Source organism: Crassostrea angulata, chromosome 5 (assembly GCF_025612915.1).
Source record: "Crassostrea angulata isolate pt1a10 chromosome 5, ASM2561291v2, whole genome shotgun sequence".
Taxonomy (NCBI): domain Eukaryota; kingdom Metazoa; phylum Mollusca; class Bivalvia; order Ostreida; family Ostreidae; genus Magallana; species Magallana angulata.
The window spans coordinates 55,060,759-55,076,657 of NC_069115.1; the positions used below are offsets into that span (position 1 = coordinate 55,060,759).

The 15,899-nt window shown below is 31.0% G+C and overlaps 2 protein-coding genes across 2 annotated transcripts; both read right to left on the bottom strand.

The window, feature by feature from the left end:
- Window positions 1-435: 435 nt before the first annotated feature.
- Window positions 436-3,299, bottom strand: LOC128183334 (fucolectin-like). Its single transcript, XM_052852302.1, has 4 exons — window positions 3,180-3,299; window positions 2,322-2,340; window positions 1,795-1,989; window positions 436-673 (listed from the first exon to the last, which is right to left on the bottom strand). Exons 1-4 carry the CDS (start codon window positions 3,297-3,299, stop codon window positions 453-455), a joined length of 555 nt encoding a protein of 184 aa, XP_052708262.1. The 3' UTR covers window positions 436-452.
- Window positions 3,300-8,712: 5,413 nt separating this feature from the next.
- LOC128183335 (fucolectin-like) lies at window positions 8,713-9,960 on the bottom strand. The gene is made up of 2 exons (XM_052852303.1): window positions 9,777-9,960; window positions 8,713-8,995 (listed from the first exon to the last, which is right to left on the bottom strand). The coding sequence occupies exons 1-2, from the start codon at window positions 9,958-9,960 to the stop codon at window positions 8,781-8,783; spliced, it is 399 nt and encodes a 132-aa protein (XP_052708263.1). The 3' UTR covers window positions 8,713-8,780.
- Between the last annotated feature and the right edge of the window lie 5,939 nt (window positions 9,961-15,899).

Consider the following 15,899-nt stretch of genomic DNA (forward strand, 5'->3'; position numbering starts at 1 on the left):
ATAAATTAGTTCACATAGTCACGTGGGTTCTATCCAGGTCAATGTTTGTCAAAGATACTCACTGTAAAACCTTTTCCAGACATAAAATAAAACATAAAATATAATTCAACAAACGCGCTAATCGATTCACCAACAGAAGAGTTATTTTGCGTCGTATGGCATGTTAGTCAATGAAAAATATTTTTTCAAATTTTTATTATTCTTTTGAAGCGCCTTAAAATTATTTTTAATGAATGAAAACATATTACGTGTATTGATCTTGCAATTCTCTATTACATCAAAGTCAAATTAATAAGACAAACTTTTAGCAACCAGAACAATACAGCAATATTTTAAAATGTTGAAATTACACTTGTTGAAAAATCAACTCTTAAGCTAACTTTCTATAGTATATATGTGTATGTATATTCACAGAAATCGAGTACAAACATTTTCCCGAATGATGACACATTTTACTGTTGGGAGTTGACAAAGACCTGGACCTCACAAACGTTGATATAGTCCGCCTCTCCTGGTTGACTGAGAACTTTCATAACTACGTATCTTCCTACAGCACCTGAAGCACAATACACTGCTATTACGTCTCGCACTTGTGCTGGTCCTTTGTAGAATCCACACGATGCTTGCGATTCATTGTTTATCACGTTTACCTGGACATCATGCAGTCGGTTCCCTTTATGGAATATATAACAATAATTCAATATTTTGTATAATTTTTAAAAATAATATTTTTCTACCACATAAGAAATATATCATATCATTGATATCTCTATAGCAGTGTCGTTATTTTTTTAAGCAAATTATTCTTGTCATTGAATAATTTTTACAGACTTATTAGAATATCTATATTAGCAAATCTCTTGTTTTCTTTGTGTAAGAACGACTGACACAGAGGCACAGATCAATCAATTACAAAGGCTTTGCTTACATTACCAATTTGTTCTTAATAGTCAATATTTTTCTTCCTACTCCGTGGCAATGAATAAGAAGACAGAGACAAGGATAACAAAGTAAATGAAGACTCGTTTACTGTAAAGGCCATTGCTCGTGCGGGACCAATGTTTGTGGCTTTCTCAGGTAAGAAATACTAAAGAATTAACATTCTCGCGAACGTATATACAAGCATTTGTTTAATATTCATAAATTATCCTGAACTTGTTACCAATGATATCATATCCCAATGAACCAGGAAAATAATGGCTATTCACCAACATGGATCCCAACGAATAAAAATTATTCAACACTATATGTCATATGTGACATGAATACACTTTTAATTGTTATTTTTAAAATTTAATTATACAAAACACAAACGGCAGCCGAGTTTCATACCGAACTGTTAAATACACGACATTATGTCAGGTTTTCGGGGATGCTGTCTGCATTCATAAACAACATGTAGGCAATATTGGAGAAAAAAAAATGGTAAATGGTCCTCTTTCCTATCAAAACTGCATTTACAAAACATATTGAATGTATGTAACATATAAATTTTGTGAATGATAAATATATAGATACGATACTGTGAAACCAATAGAACTGTTTGTACTGAAGCATTGTAAAATTAGTTGTTGTTTTTTTTAACCAATAATTCCACACTTTGATACAGCAAGTCCACGAAAATAGATGACAAAATACCTGCCGTTTACTACAAACACGAAAATTTGCACAATGACAGTTTTTTAAAACTTCATGGGAGAAGGCGGTCTAAGTTATTGAACTCGTGTCCAATCCCAATTGAATTTTTTTTTTACAATTAAATTATGTTAAAATGAAGGTATTTTAAATATATACCACAGCAATCAAATCTGTTGACGATGGTGACTTTAATGACGTCATGCATGGCTTGTAGGTCTATTTTAAGCCAAGGTTGGAAATCGTGATATGTATGTGCAAGTAGGTTGAAAGATCTACAGTCGATGATGTTGTCTACAGCATTAGAAGGTGCCCTGCTAGATGAACTCATAGTAACGGGCTTTGATACAGCAACTATGAATATACAATTAAACAGTTTTTCTAAGTCTAATATTTATGAAAGCAGACATTGCAAGTTTTGTTTTAAAAGCTTTCACAACATTCATGCACTGAGATTGAAAACAAAAAAGAAATAAAAAGAGCAATACCACCAGCTTTTTGATTGTAAAATATTAAGTATCATATTTCAATAGAACATTATCAAATAAAAGAAAAATTCTCTAACTTTGGACGCCAAATAACAATTTGGTTACAAAATATTTTAAAACAAACAGCAATAGAAAGAAGGTTTTAAGAAGAAAAAAAGAAACGTCAATAGATACAGTTGTGTTAAACCATTTTCTTACTGTTCACTGTCTCGTCTTCCTGAAAGATAGGATAACAAATTTTATGACTTTTAAAACTGACTGAAGAAACATCACTTTCCCGAAAAGAATGTATTAAGTTTCAATTGTGTATTTTAATCATACTCAAATTATTGAAAAAAAGATCGGAGACCAACGGTCAGTCTAGCAAACAATTTTTGACCATTAAGCAAATAGCGTATTTTTCTGTTTTAGTGGATAATGCTCTATTATGATTGATTACCTCACACTTTTTAAAGAGAATGTCAACAATCCTGTTCTTGATTACACATGCACCAATCAGTTAAGGGTTTTATTTCATAATTTGATCAAAATCAGAATGGAAATGAGGATAAATTGTTGTTTGTATACAAAGTCAATTATAGATACATCTACTTATGTTTTTGCATTGTTATCAATCGGTATCGAATAAATCAATAAGAAAAAAAAACACAAACACTATGACACATAGGAATGATATGAACTCTTATTCATATACGCAGTTGGATAAAGATTGAGAAGTTAGAAATTATTAAAAATTAAAAAAAAAAAACCACAAAAAACGACGGTTTTCTAACGGGTTTGATAAACATATATTTTTCATCTAGGTATTTAGATAATATTTCTAATTTATTCTTGAAATTGCAGCTGCTATAGAAACATTTTTTGAAACTTAGCAAAACATATTCATTTCAAAATAAAAAAAAATAAAAACGAAAATCTATAGATATTATACATATAGAAGTTATACTCATATCAAACATTTGATTTACTAAATGGCAGTTCCTTGTCTAAATTATGCACATGTCGTTTTCACATAATAACGTAGTGACAAAATTCGAAGAAATGTAGCAAGCATACCATTTCGTAATATTTACAGGCCGTCATGTCGTTGGTGAGCTCTGCTTTCTTTCCCAGTTTTATCCATTCACAACAAGCCCGACATCTGTACAGGTTCTCACGGATTTGACAGACCTCCATCCCAATACACCGTCTGTCTCCCCGGCAAAACTCAGTGCATACCCTCAATGCAGCAGAAAAACTCCCTCCATCGCCGGTAAACAAAGGTTTGTAAGCACTCGTCAGGGAACCAAATGATTTCAGTCTGAATTGTTGCTGGTAATACAGCTTATTTACCTCGGCTTTCGATAATAAAGTAACACAACATAAGTAACATATATAAAGAAATGATAAAACTTTTTTTCTCATATTTAAACAAATCTATAATCTTTAGATAAAGACCGTCCAGTGTATTTGGAATTTTTTGGATATAATACCAATTCTTTTTACGATCTTCTAATTCTGATTAGGACGTTGTTACAAATCCTAGCTTTGAAGGGAGCAAATTAATCGAAAAAGACATGAAAAATGCATTTTAAAAGTTTGAAACACCTGGAAAATTTCAGTTTTCCCTGGGTATGAATTTTGATGAAGACAATTGTTTTTATTTTTGCGATTTTTGGTTGATCGTAGATCGTCAGATTGGTGCAACTCAACATTAATTAGCAACGAAATTACTCCTAAAACATTTGAAGTGAAAAATATTTAATTCCCGGAGACCAATGTTCAAGCGATGCATGATAGAATCAATCTAGATTCAAACAGATAAAAACTCAAACAGAATAATTTTTTTTAATTTAATCATGTCAGCTTTGAAATCAAAGACTATTAAATTAGTCAAAATCATGATTAAATCTTTGTACTAAAAAATCAAACAACGATATAAACTGTCAGCAAGAAATAAAAAAAAACTTATATTTGAAATCAACAAGATCGATTACTTCGGCGGTGTGGAAGCTCCAGATGAATAGATAAATAAAATTCATTTCTTTTGACCAATTAGGATTTGTTCGGACGAATTACGATATGTTCGACTTAATTGGGATTTGTTTGGATGATTTAGCTATTTATTCGGACAAATGTTATATTTAACAGTATTTATAATGAGTAATTTATAAGAGAATCTCATCTGGCAATAATGTAGATGATGAAGGGTGGGAGGATCTGTGCTCAAGCCACCTACCTTATGAGAACACCTAAATGTTATACATGTACTATTCACTGATATTCTAACGGTGTTGAAAAGGGCGGCAGAGGCGGTTGAAATTATTTTTTTTTAAATCAAGACATATTTGAAATTAAATAACGTCAGTCTGTATTCATTGGAGCGGCGGTGTTAACAACAATTAATGTTTAATGGAGCGGCGAAGTGTTAACTTTATTGTTTACACAGTCAAAACAAAAATGTGTATATACATGTCTTTGGCGTGTTTTTGACAATTAACAGTACATTATTTAGATAGGTTTGACAATACAATGAAGAAAACTATTTTTTCAGCTTTGATTATCAATTAAAAATTGTAAGTTAAAAACAACTAATCTTATATATTTTATAAGCTATACAAATGTGTATAATATGTAAGCACGCGATTAACAGAAATCCATTTAAGGATTTTTGGACGTCTTTGAAGATCAACAGAGACTGATAATTTGAATCTTTACGTGCTCATAATTGGTGCTTATACATGTGCATGCGCGGATCCAAAAAAAATTTCCGGGGGAGGGGGTGGTTCCAAGGGATATCTATGTTTGCCAAGGGGCATGGGGTGTCAGGCCTATATGTATTTTGTAACTTTACTATGTTAATTTAAGAAAGGACTATATATGATAAGGGTCTAAAATTGCCCCCTAAAATGAACATCATCATTTTACTGTAAATATTTGTTTTCTTTGTACAGATATATATGTGATGTTTAAACATTATGTTCATTTTGATTCAAGTGCCCACAAATTAGAAATATGGTATCATGAAGACAGTCTTTTCCTGCAATTTTTGTATTTTTAGCATAAAACAGCTTGTTTTCAAGCAGTTTTTCATTCAAAAAACATAGAGCGCACGCTTGAACAAAAAACATATTTTAATCAGAGATGTAACTAGCCAAGACTAATAACTGACAAAAATATTTTCCTTGTTCAAGCATGCGCTCTATATTTCCCATTCGTTTGAAGGTAAGAAAAAGTCAATTTTTGACTGATTTTGATTGAATTATAGAAATAGCGTCACTTCTGACGTCATATACTGCAGGTGAGTGCAAATAAATCAAATAAATAGGTTAAAAAAATATTTTACATCAACTCCTCTAGAAATAACAGAACATTTTCATATTCCCGAAACACTTTTAAAAAGGCGAATTATGGGGGCAAAATTAAACTAATATTATATATACTTCTTTGAAATTTCTTAGTATGAGGGAGTTCAGCCTTCAGCTGACCTCACCCTCTAGATCTATGCATGATGCACATAAACTTCTTCGAACAAAATATTATTTGCGTTATTAAGATACACATTTCAGGTCGTCAAAGGTAAAAAATAAAGATTTAATAAAACTTTGCTTGGTTTCTAATATAATGCTATAAAATAAGCGACATTATATTTTATTAATTTCAAGAATAATTTTGCACACTGTAGAACAACAATAAAAATCTGCCCTCTTTGTCAATCAATTTCGCTTCTAATAATCGTCATAATATGCTGACAAAAGATGGAGGGAATACGGAGTACGCTGGTTTGCGTAAACGCAAAGTATGGAAGAAAAACAACAATAATGACTAAATAAAGTAATGAAAACGGCACCGTATGCATAAATATGCAATGTTCTTCATTTGTATCGATGCTATATCATCGCTCACGGTGAATAAGACTATAATATAAAACGTAAGCAAGAGACACATGGTTTCTGTGTCAAAACATGGCGTACACTTGTAAATACTGTATACACATTATTCTAAAAATTAACCACACAAACTATACGTAGAATCGAAAATATTGGCTTATAAATAGATAAATAGATTGAACGTAAACCGTGTAAATACAGAAACTGGTTATTAGTACCGGGCTATACCAATTTCATAACAGTATGTCATGTACAAACTCTTTTTAGTAAAGAGGAAGAGGTTTTAGAAATCTTAGATGTCAAAATGTATAAAATTTAAATATTTCACTGGTATAAAAATGTATCGTTATTGGTACCATTTCAAATTCTCAATCATATATTTACCTTACTTATAAAATACTTACTCATTAGGTGCCAGTGGTATTTTGTACGGATAAACGTTCATTGACTTTTTTTAATATGACTTTGTTGAAACTGTAAAGTATAACCTTTATCAAACAGTTAACAATTGAATGCTTTTCAATCCTTTAAAATCAAGCTTGTATTTTTTTGATAGGGAGCTAGAAAATCCAAACAACTAGGTATAATTTTAGATAGATATGCTAGACTCATTTACAATAGTAATGTTTATTAGTTTGACGAGATATTGGCGCTTCTGCGTGGTCGAAAAGTTACTCTGATACCTGCATTCATAACATTTTGTCCGATCTCCTTTTCTCTACTGTTTTGGTTTAACACTATTTATAGGACGAGAATTTTCAAAATAAACACTGTCAATAAAATGAAAAGTTGTTTAATTGTAACCTAACAGAACACTTTATGAATATAAAAAAAAAGTTTAACCTTGAAAAAAAAACCTAATACATTATTTAATTCACTGAATACATAATAGTATTCTCACGATTTGGCCTTCTTGAGATCAACGATCAATATTTACGGCGATGCTGACTGTTCCAATTCCAGGAATTATTATAATGAACATATACATGTAGGCCTATACACTTTTCCGGTAACACTGCTGTTACACCTAATGGTTTAAGATTTGAAAAGTATTATTAAAACGCGCATTAATGAAGTTTACCGGTTAAAATCTCCTTTTATACGACAATCAATAGAAAAATTATGAAATTCATTTCTTAAATCAATGTGGTATTGATAACGTTACCTTGAAATTGTCATAATTGGGTTACGTTTTATATTACCTTGTCAGTTACTTGAATTAGTTGATTTTGCAGCCATGTTTTACATAATATGAATATTACAATATATATGGCTACTATATTATATGGATCCATGTTTGGATAGTGTAAAAAATTTGATTATTGCCATCAATTATTCAAACATGGTACTAACTTGTAAACTTATTAAAGTATATCAGCTTCTGATTGTCTCCTTTATTGTTATTTTTTTCAGACTACAACTCGGGACTGACTTGCTCGTAACAATTACCAAGGTACCTGTTCTCATCATTGGCCTCATTTTGCGCTCAAATAGTGTCAACACTCGACCTGCTATTATTAATTACCATACACCTATTCTTCTCACTGCGTATTTCTATATTGCATCTACTTCTTAAGGTCCATGTACTCCAAGAGCGATAACCAATGAAAGTGATCGTTTAAACTGTAGTACAGCTTTTTCCACCATGGCAATTCGAAAAAAAAAAGAAATTATGACAGTTGTCAAGAAAAATAATTCCTTGGAACAAATATTTTATTCCTAAAAGAATCATTGATTTAATTAACTATATGCAGACGCGTATTTGCGAAAAGAAACAAATTACAATTCACTATATTTCATATTACAGGGATCTTGAATTTAGACATTTTTGAAAACCTTTTATTAAAATAGTACACGAAGGAATACAGTTAAATACGGAAATAGACTATTACTGTATATAGTTCATTAATAGAATTAAAAAAATGTAACCACCAATGATGTCACAACACTGAATAAAATGCCGTCAGCATCTAAATAGATTAAAACATGAAATGATAAGGCATACAGAAACATCAAGTACAAAATAACATGTGTTAGAATACAGTTGGACATCATGTTATAAAGAGAAGTTTGTTAACGATGAAATAACGATTTATTTCTCGAAAAGAAACCCTCATTAAATGTTACGGTACTAAACAGTGTGATTAATCAAATAAGTATAATAATTAAATATCAACAGTTATGTGGATTATGTTTAACTAATTACGAGTTAAAGCATATAATTCAATCTTGTTAAAATGTAAACAATGTACACGGATATTTTCAAAATACGAACGATAATTCAGAACATATAAACGATAATATTTTGATAAACCGCACTTAAAACAAATATTTTACAAGTAAACAATGAATAATAAGACGTGATATAAGGATGCATGTATGACTATATAGCCTCGTTTGACGTTAAAAAATGCAATTAACAACATCGGAGAATCAATCATATTACAGTATCAAAAGAATCAATTATTGTTATCGAATTATACAATCAGAGAGCTTAGAACAGAAAACAGAAAAAAGTCAGAAACAAAACAAATATAATTTTGAGATAGTTGACGGTTTGTTATTGTCATTCTTTCATCGAAAAGATCATAGAGTCATTTTTTTTAATCAACATGATTAAAATTTCCATAAAATAATTTTTAAAAAACCTCTGCTTCTAGGCAATGTAGGAATGTATTAAACAGTCGAAATTTACTAAACTGATACCAAATAAGCGGATATCTCTTTAGTGTACATGTACAAAGAAATCAAGAACAAATATCGACACAAATGACGGTTAATGTTGTATCTAGACGTCGACAAAGACCTGGACCTCACAGACAGTGAGATATTCCACAATTCCTGGTTCACTGAGGATTTTCATTAATACGTATCTACCTGCAGCACCGGAAACACAATACACCGATATCTGGTCCCCGATGTCTGCTGGTCCTTTGTAGAATCCACATGATGCTTCCGTTCCATTGTTTATAATGGTTACCTGGACATCATGCAGTCTGTCCCCTTGATGGAATATATAACAATAATTCATTTTAATCAGTATGTATTACTGATTGGTTTTTTTTTTTATCTCAAAGTTATTTTCTTTCACATTAGCAGTAAATTTGAACATTGCCACCCTTTTACCAATGTCTTTGTTTTTCCGTCTAAGCTTTTAGAATCAATTTTCTTATTGATTTGTAAATTCTAAATCAATACACTAATGGACAAAAGCAAAGTTGTCTTGTTTTTTGTATTTGGTTTTTGTTTTTGCTTTTATTTTTGTTTTGTTTTTCGAAAATGAAAGTAATAATCCATACTGATCGATATAGACTGGCATATAAGGTGGCAAGAAATGACAAAAACCCTTCCTTAACAAATTGGAATACATTCACAATCTTGGTTTGTTTTCAACATTCTCTACTAGCGTTGTTAGTTGTTAGATACAAGCAGATAAGTTCCCGATGACAACGTTTAATGCCGATTTTTTCTTACATTACTGGATACATATCCATGCATTGTCTGCATTGATTGAATAATGTATCGAAAAATTCTAGTATAGAATGGTAAGTGATTCTCTTTCAAATTGAAAACTTATTTTTTGCATATATTTATTATTTACATGATTTAAAAAAATCATGATAACGGATGGTGAAAACAATAAAAGAGTATAGCTCTTATAGTCGTAAAAATTCTTTTACCAATGATTTAAATTAAAACAGCAATTCCCTATCATTATGAGGTAAAAAGCCTGCTAATAACTAGCATTTCAAAAATGTGTTTATCAAAACCTTAAAATATTTACCACAGCAATCTTGTCTGTTGTAGATGGTGACTTTGTTGACGTCATAAATGGCTTGAAGGTCTATTTTTATCCATGGTTGGAAATCTAAACTGGTATGCGCATGATACAGACCGGAAATACATTTCAGAACGTTGTCTACAGCGTTAGAAGCTTCATTGTTGGTAGAGGGGAATTTTGAACTCATAGTGGCAGGTTTTGATATTGCAACTGTTAATAACAGTTTTGAAATGGGGTTTGTTAAGTCTTTTTTTAATTTTAAAATCTGTAATAAAACTGTAATCCTTACCACCACCTATATAGTACACGTGCTTAAAAATTAAAAAAAGAAAAGAAAATAGATAACGATTAAACATACAAGTACTAGCATCGTGATTTTAATGTAGAATGATTTTTAATAATACATTGATATCTTCTCTAAAAAATACGATATTATAACAATTTGACTGGAAAAACATTGCTTAGATAAGGGTTTAACGAACAACATTTCTGTTTTATAACCAATAAAAATTAAGAAACGTCTTACTGTTCACTGTTTCCTCCTTCTGAAAAATTAAAGGAAAAACACTGAATAAAAATACTGGCTATAAGGAATTAATTTTTCGATAGCCTCTATAATATTTCAGTTAAGTATTTTAATTACATCGCAAATGGCTGTAATAAAGACCATGAACATTGTCGAGAAGCAACGGTCAGTCTTTTTTGCAATCATTGATCTCTAGAAAATTCGCTGAAATTTGTTTTGTTAACGTTCTTATTCATTATAAAGCACTGTTATGATCAGTTCCTTAGCATTTTTGAGAGAATCTCAATAATCACGTCTAAGCGTACACTGACATATATCAATGACTTTTTTTTAGAACATGATCGTAAAAAAGCGTAGCGTTTTACTAATACGAGGATTTATTAAAAATTATAGATATCAGTTTGATATGTGTATAAATTGGTCCTCTGCTGCTACGTGCTTGCAAATAGTTCTAGATAATAGGTTAGCATCTATTAATGCAGAATTATTAAATCCAAATGTTTTATTTTTTAGACTTCTTAATTTCAACAATGTTGTTAAAACTATTCGGACTCTTTGAGTAAGTTATTGAGTAATTAGTGTGCATTTTTAAGAATTATTATTGTTAGATTAATAATGCCCATTTTTTTTTAAAAGAGAGCAATATTATAGGCTATACCGTACTAAAGTGCGCTTTATCTCTTGAATCAACAGTACATAACTATTTATATAAGGGACTGGATTGTCAATTTCTGAAGTTGTTTAATTAATTGTTCCTAATGGCAAAAATAATTTTAAAAAATTGGCAATTTTACATAAGTTGCAGAGAATGTCATAAAACAACAAGAGGCCCATGGGCCACATCGCTCACCTGAACAGCAGTTCCTTGTAACATTACATTTCGTAGCATATGCTTTTTCTATTTTAAACATTGAACCCCTTTCTGGGGACCCAGTTATAGTCCGAGGTTTATGGTTGGCTTTAACAACATAAATAGTAACATAGGAATTAAAATGTGTAGCACTGCGGTGGGACCGCACGTACACAACCTGAAAAAGAAGAGAAGAGTTCCACTTCAAGAGGAATAACTCTCAGACTATACAGAACATCAAGAAAGATAACTCTTGGTTCCACTACATTAGAGTTTACACAATTTGAGGATCCTTGCAAAGTAATCTCACAAACTGTAGCATTATAGTTCTCGAGAAAAACTTTTTAAAAACATTTTCAATATATTTTTCTATGTTAAACTTTGAACCCCTCTTGGGGCCACAGTATTAGTCCAGTGCTAAAGTTTTAATTATTTGGAATCTACATTATTTAAGGATGCTTGCATAGTTATCTCACAAGCTGAAGCATTATAGTTCCCTAGAAAAAGATTTTTCAACATTTTCCCTCTATATTTCTATGCTAATTTAAACTTTGAACACCTCTTGGGGCCCCAGTATTAGATTGAGGTCACGGCTTTTTTAATTTCGAATCTACACTATTTGAGGGTGCTTACGTAGTTATCTGACAAATTGATGCATTGTAGTTCTCGAAAAGAAGATTTTTAAACATTTTCCATATATACCGGTACTTCTACATTTAACTTTAAACCCATCTTGGGTCCCTAGTATTAGTCCAAGGGTCACTATTTTAAAACTGTCGAACCTTCATTATCCAAGGTTGTATGCATGATAGTAATCTCACAAATTGAAGCATTGTAGTTCTCGAGAAGAAGATTTTTTAACATGTTACCTTTATATTTCTATAATAAACTTTGACCCCATCTTGGGGCCCCAGTATTGGTCTGGGGTCACGATTTTACCAATTAGGAATCTACATAAGCGAAGGATGCATGCATAGAAATTCCACAAACTAAAACATTGTAGTTCTTGAGAAGAAAATTTTGAAACTTTTCCTTTATGTTTTTTAAAATGTTTAAATTTTGAACCCCTCTTGGTGCCCATCAATTGTCCGGGAGTTACAATTTTTTGAATCTACATTATTTAAGGATGTACATGTATGCATAGTAATATCCAAAACAGTTGCACTATAGTTCTTGAGAAGAAGATTTTAAAACATTTTCCTATATATGTTAAAATCTAAACCCCTACTGGGGCCCCAATTTTTGTTCGGGGGTCACGATTTTTACAATCTTCACTATATATACAACCTTTTGTGTATGTATTGGCATTTTTGGTGAAGTGGTTCTTGAGAAGAAAATTTTTAAACATTTTTCATATGTATTTCTATGTTAAACTTTGAACCCCGCCTGGGGCCCCAGTTTTGGTCTGAGGGTCACAATTTTTACAAATTAGAATCTTCACTATATATACAAGTTTTTGTGTAAATATTGGCATTTCTGGTGCAGTGGTTCTTGAGAAGAAGATTTTTTAAACATTTTCCATATGTAGTTCTATGTTAAACTTTGAACCCCGCCTGGGGCCCCAGTTTTGGTCTGAGGGTCACAATTTTAACAATTTAGAATCTTCACTATATATACAAGCTTTTGTGTAAATATTGGCATTTCTGGTGCAGTGGTTCTTGAGAAGAAGATTTTTTAAACATTTTCCTATGTATTTCTATGTTAAACTTTGAACCCCGCCTGGGGCCCCAGTTTTGGTCTGAGGGTCACAATTTTTACAATTTAGAATCTTCACTATATATACAAGCTTTTGTGTAAATATTGGCATTTCTGGTGCAGTGGTTCTTGAGAAGAAGATTTTTAAAGACATGCACCCTATACTTACTGTTTCGCAATTATCTCCCTTTTGAAAAGGGCTGTGCCCTTTATTTTAACAATTTATAATCCCCTTTCCATATAAGGATGCTTTGTACCAAATTTGGTTAAATTTGGCCCAGTGGTTTTTGAGAAGAAGTTGAAAATGTAAAAAGTTTACAGACGGACGGACGGACGGACAGACAGACAGACAGACAGACAGACAGACAGACGGACGGACGGACGGACGGACGACGGACAACGGGTGATCAGAAAAGCTCACTTGAACCTTCGGTTCAGGTGAGCTAAAAACCCTTTAAACTGCCCTTTTCCGTTACATATATTATTTTCATCATGAAATGTCACTAGGTATTGTGTCCTATTTATTGTCAACCTTATAACATTTCTTTAAAGAAATTCCATCGTAAATAGAATAAGAAAATATTATTATTTTAAGGGGAACTTACTAGATTTTTTAAAGGTTATTATTACATATTTTATTCAATTTTTTCAAATCATATTTCTATCAATGGATATAATCCACTGACTAATATTAGTAGAAATCATTACGTTTAAGAAGCCTCGAATGATTTCCTTTTAAGGATGTAGAAGGCCTAGGAAAAAAAATAAAGAAAAAATGATTACAGAAGGTGAAATTTTTTTTTTAAATATCTGAAGTTTAAAGTTTAAAAAAAAAAATCACTTTTTTAAACTACTCAATATACCAAATGCATGCAACCAATATCTCTTAAATTTGTAAAATTGTAAATACATATATGATATTTCACAAACTGATGCTGTTAAAGTACATAAATAGAAATACCAAGCATTTTGATTATATTTATCTTTGTACTCGATATCGTTACAGATCATTGCATCATTTACTTTGAAGGAAGACAATTAATTGCAATAGACATGAAAAATGCATTTAAAAGTTTGTAATACCTGGAAAAATCCCGTTTTCCCTGGGTATTAAACTTAAAAACGTTTTTTTGGTTGATCGTAGAATGTCAGCTTGGTTCAACTTAATATTAATAAGCAATCAAATTACTGCTTTAAACATTTGAAGTCAAATGTATTCAATCCTTGGAGACTAATGTACAGGTGATGCATGATAGAATCAATCTAGATTCAAGCAAATCAAAACTCAAACAGAATATTTGTTTAAATTTTAAACATGTAGCTTTAAAATCAAAGATTATTAAATATGTCATAGTCATGATTATATGTTTGTACTGAAAAATCAATTGACCGAATAAATTGTCGACAAGAAATAAATTGACGCAATCAATCATGTTTTATAGATTCAGGTTTTTACAAATCATGTTCCCCGGCCAGGTATTAGGATGAGGTGTTGAATTTTTACATTGGAATAAATAGAAAAATGTCTTTAAAAATCTTATTCTAAAAAAATAATACAACAATAAGAGCCAAATGTTTAACTGAAAAAATATGTTGGACAGAAATATTTGAAAGATTTTGGAAATCAAGATATACGTACGCCTATACTCCACTAAGTTTTCAAGATATTGGTGTTTTTAAAATACTCTAAGAACGCTCTAAAGCTTTTATTGGCTATTGTTGTTCAGGTTTGCGATGTAGCCTTTAGGTCTCTTATTTTTTATTAATGAAACAATTAAATTTCTTCAAATTCAAATGATCGATTCGCAAACGTTACCCAGACATTTTGATTTTTGCGAAACTATGTACGTTTGTTAAGCAACTGGGTCTTTCAATATTAAATCTGACGTAATCAATATGGTGAAGAATTACAAGTGAGGGTGATATGAAAGTTTCGGGAGGGCATTAGAACCATTCCATCTAGAATATTAACGTACTGAGAGTACTTAAAGGCGGGGTCTTGAAAGTTTGAATTTGTAATTGTCCTGGATTTCCTCGAATAAGTTTCCATGTGCAAAATTTATGAGTTTGAATTAGTTGTTACAATCTATGTTAATTCGGCTTTTTTGCAATTGTCTGATACTTTGTCTAAATTTTAATCAATCCCGGCCTTCATAATTGTAGAAAATTGACACAATGTTATATATTATGTAAAATAAAAACCCCAAGGAAAAATTGTAATAATTACTACTAACCGGGAAAATCAAACAACTATATCAAAGTAGATAATTTTAATCATTATATTAATTCAATTTTGTGATCCAAGGGGAAATCCACAAGTCGGACGGTATCTGTAATAAAAGTTTTATGAAAACCCCGAAAACTCTAAAACTGCTGAATTAACAAACAAAGTGAATATTTGTATACCGACAAAAACACAGGCACCTGACGTTAGAAATATTTTTTTTACAAAGAGATTCCAAGAACTTTGACAATAAAAATATTTGTCACGGTCGCCATTTTGATTTTTAAGACCGACCTATCTGACACAATTTTCTTCATTTGCGATTCATGCAAAATTAATAGGTACAAATAAATCCGTTCGCCACTAACTATTTTTTTTGTAAACTCGTGCATCACCTTCACGAATAACGATACAACCGTTCCTTTCATTAAACATCATACTCCGAAAATCAGAGACATAAATAACAGAGATTGTCAACTCCGCCATTAGCGTGTAAATGTTACGGGACCAGCTTTACTTTGAGAACTACAAGTGCAACAGCAATCTTGTATAAGTCATTAAATATGAACCGGATAGTGAACATGACCATGAACCTGTAAATATTTTAAGCATGTTTTATTTATGAAATATTTACAAAAACTCTTTATTTAGTTTTTAAATTACTTTTTTAAAATCTTATTGATTTTTCACAAAGTAATGGTAATGCATTATTTTACTCAAGCAATGGTAATGTAATGCATTACTTCAAGAAAATTAAGTAATGGTAATGGTAATTTAATGCCCTAATTCATGAAGTAATGGTAATGTAATGCATTATTTTACAATGTAATT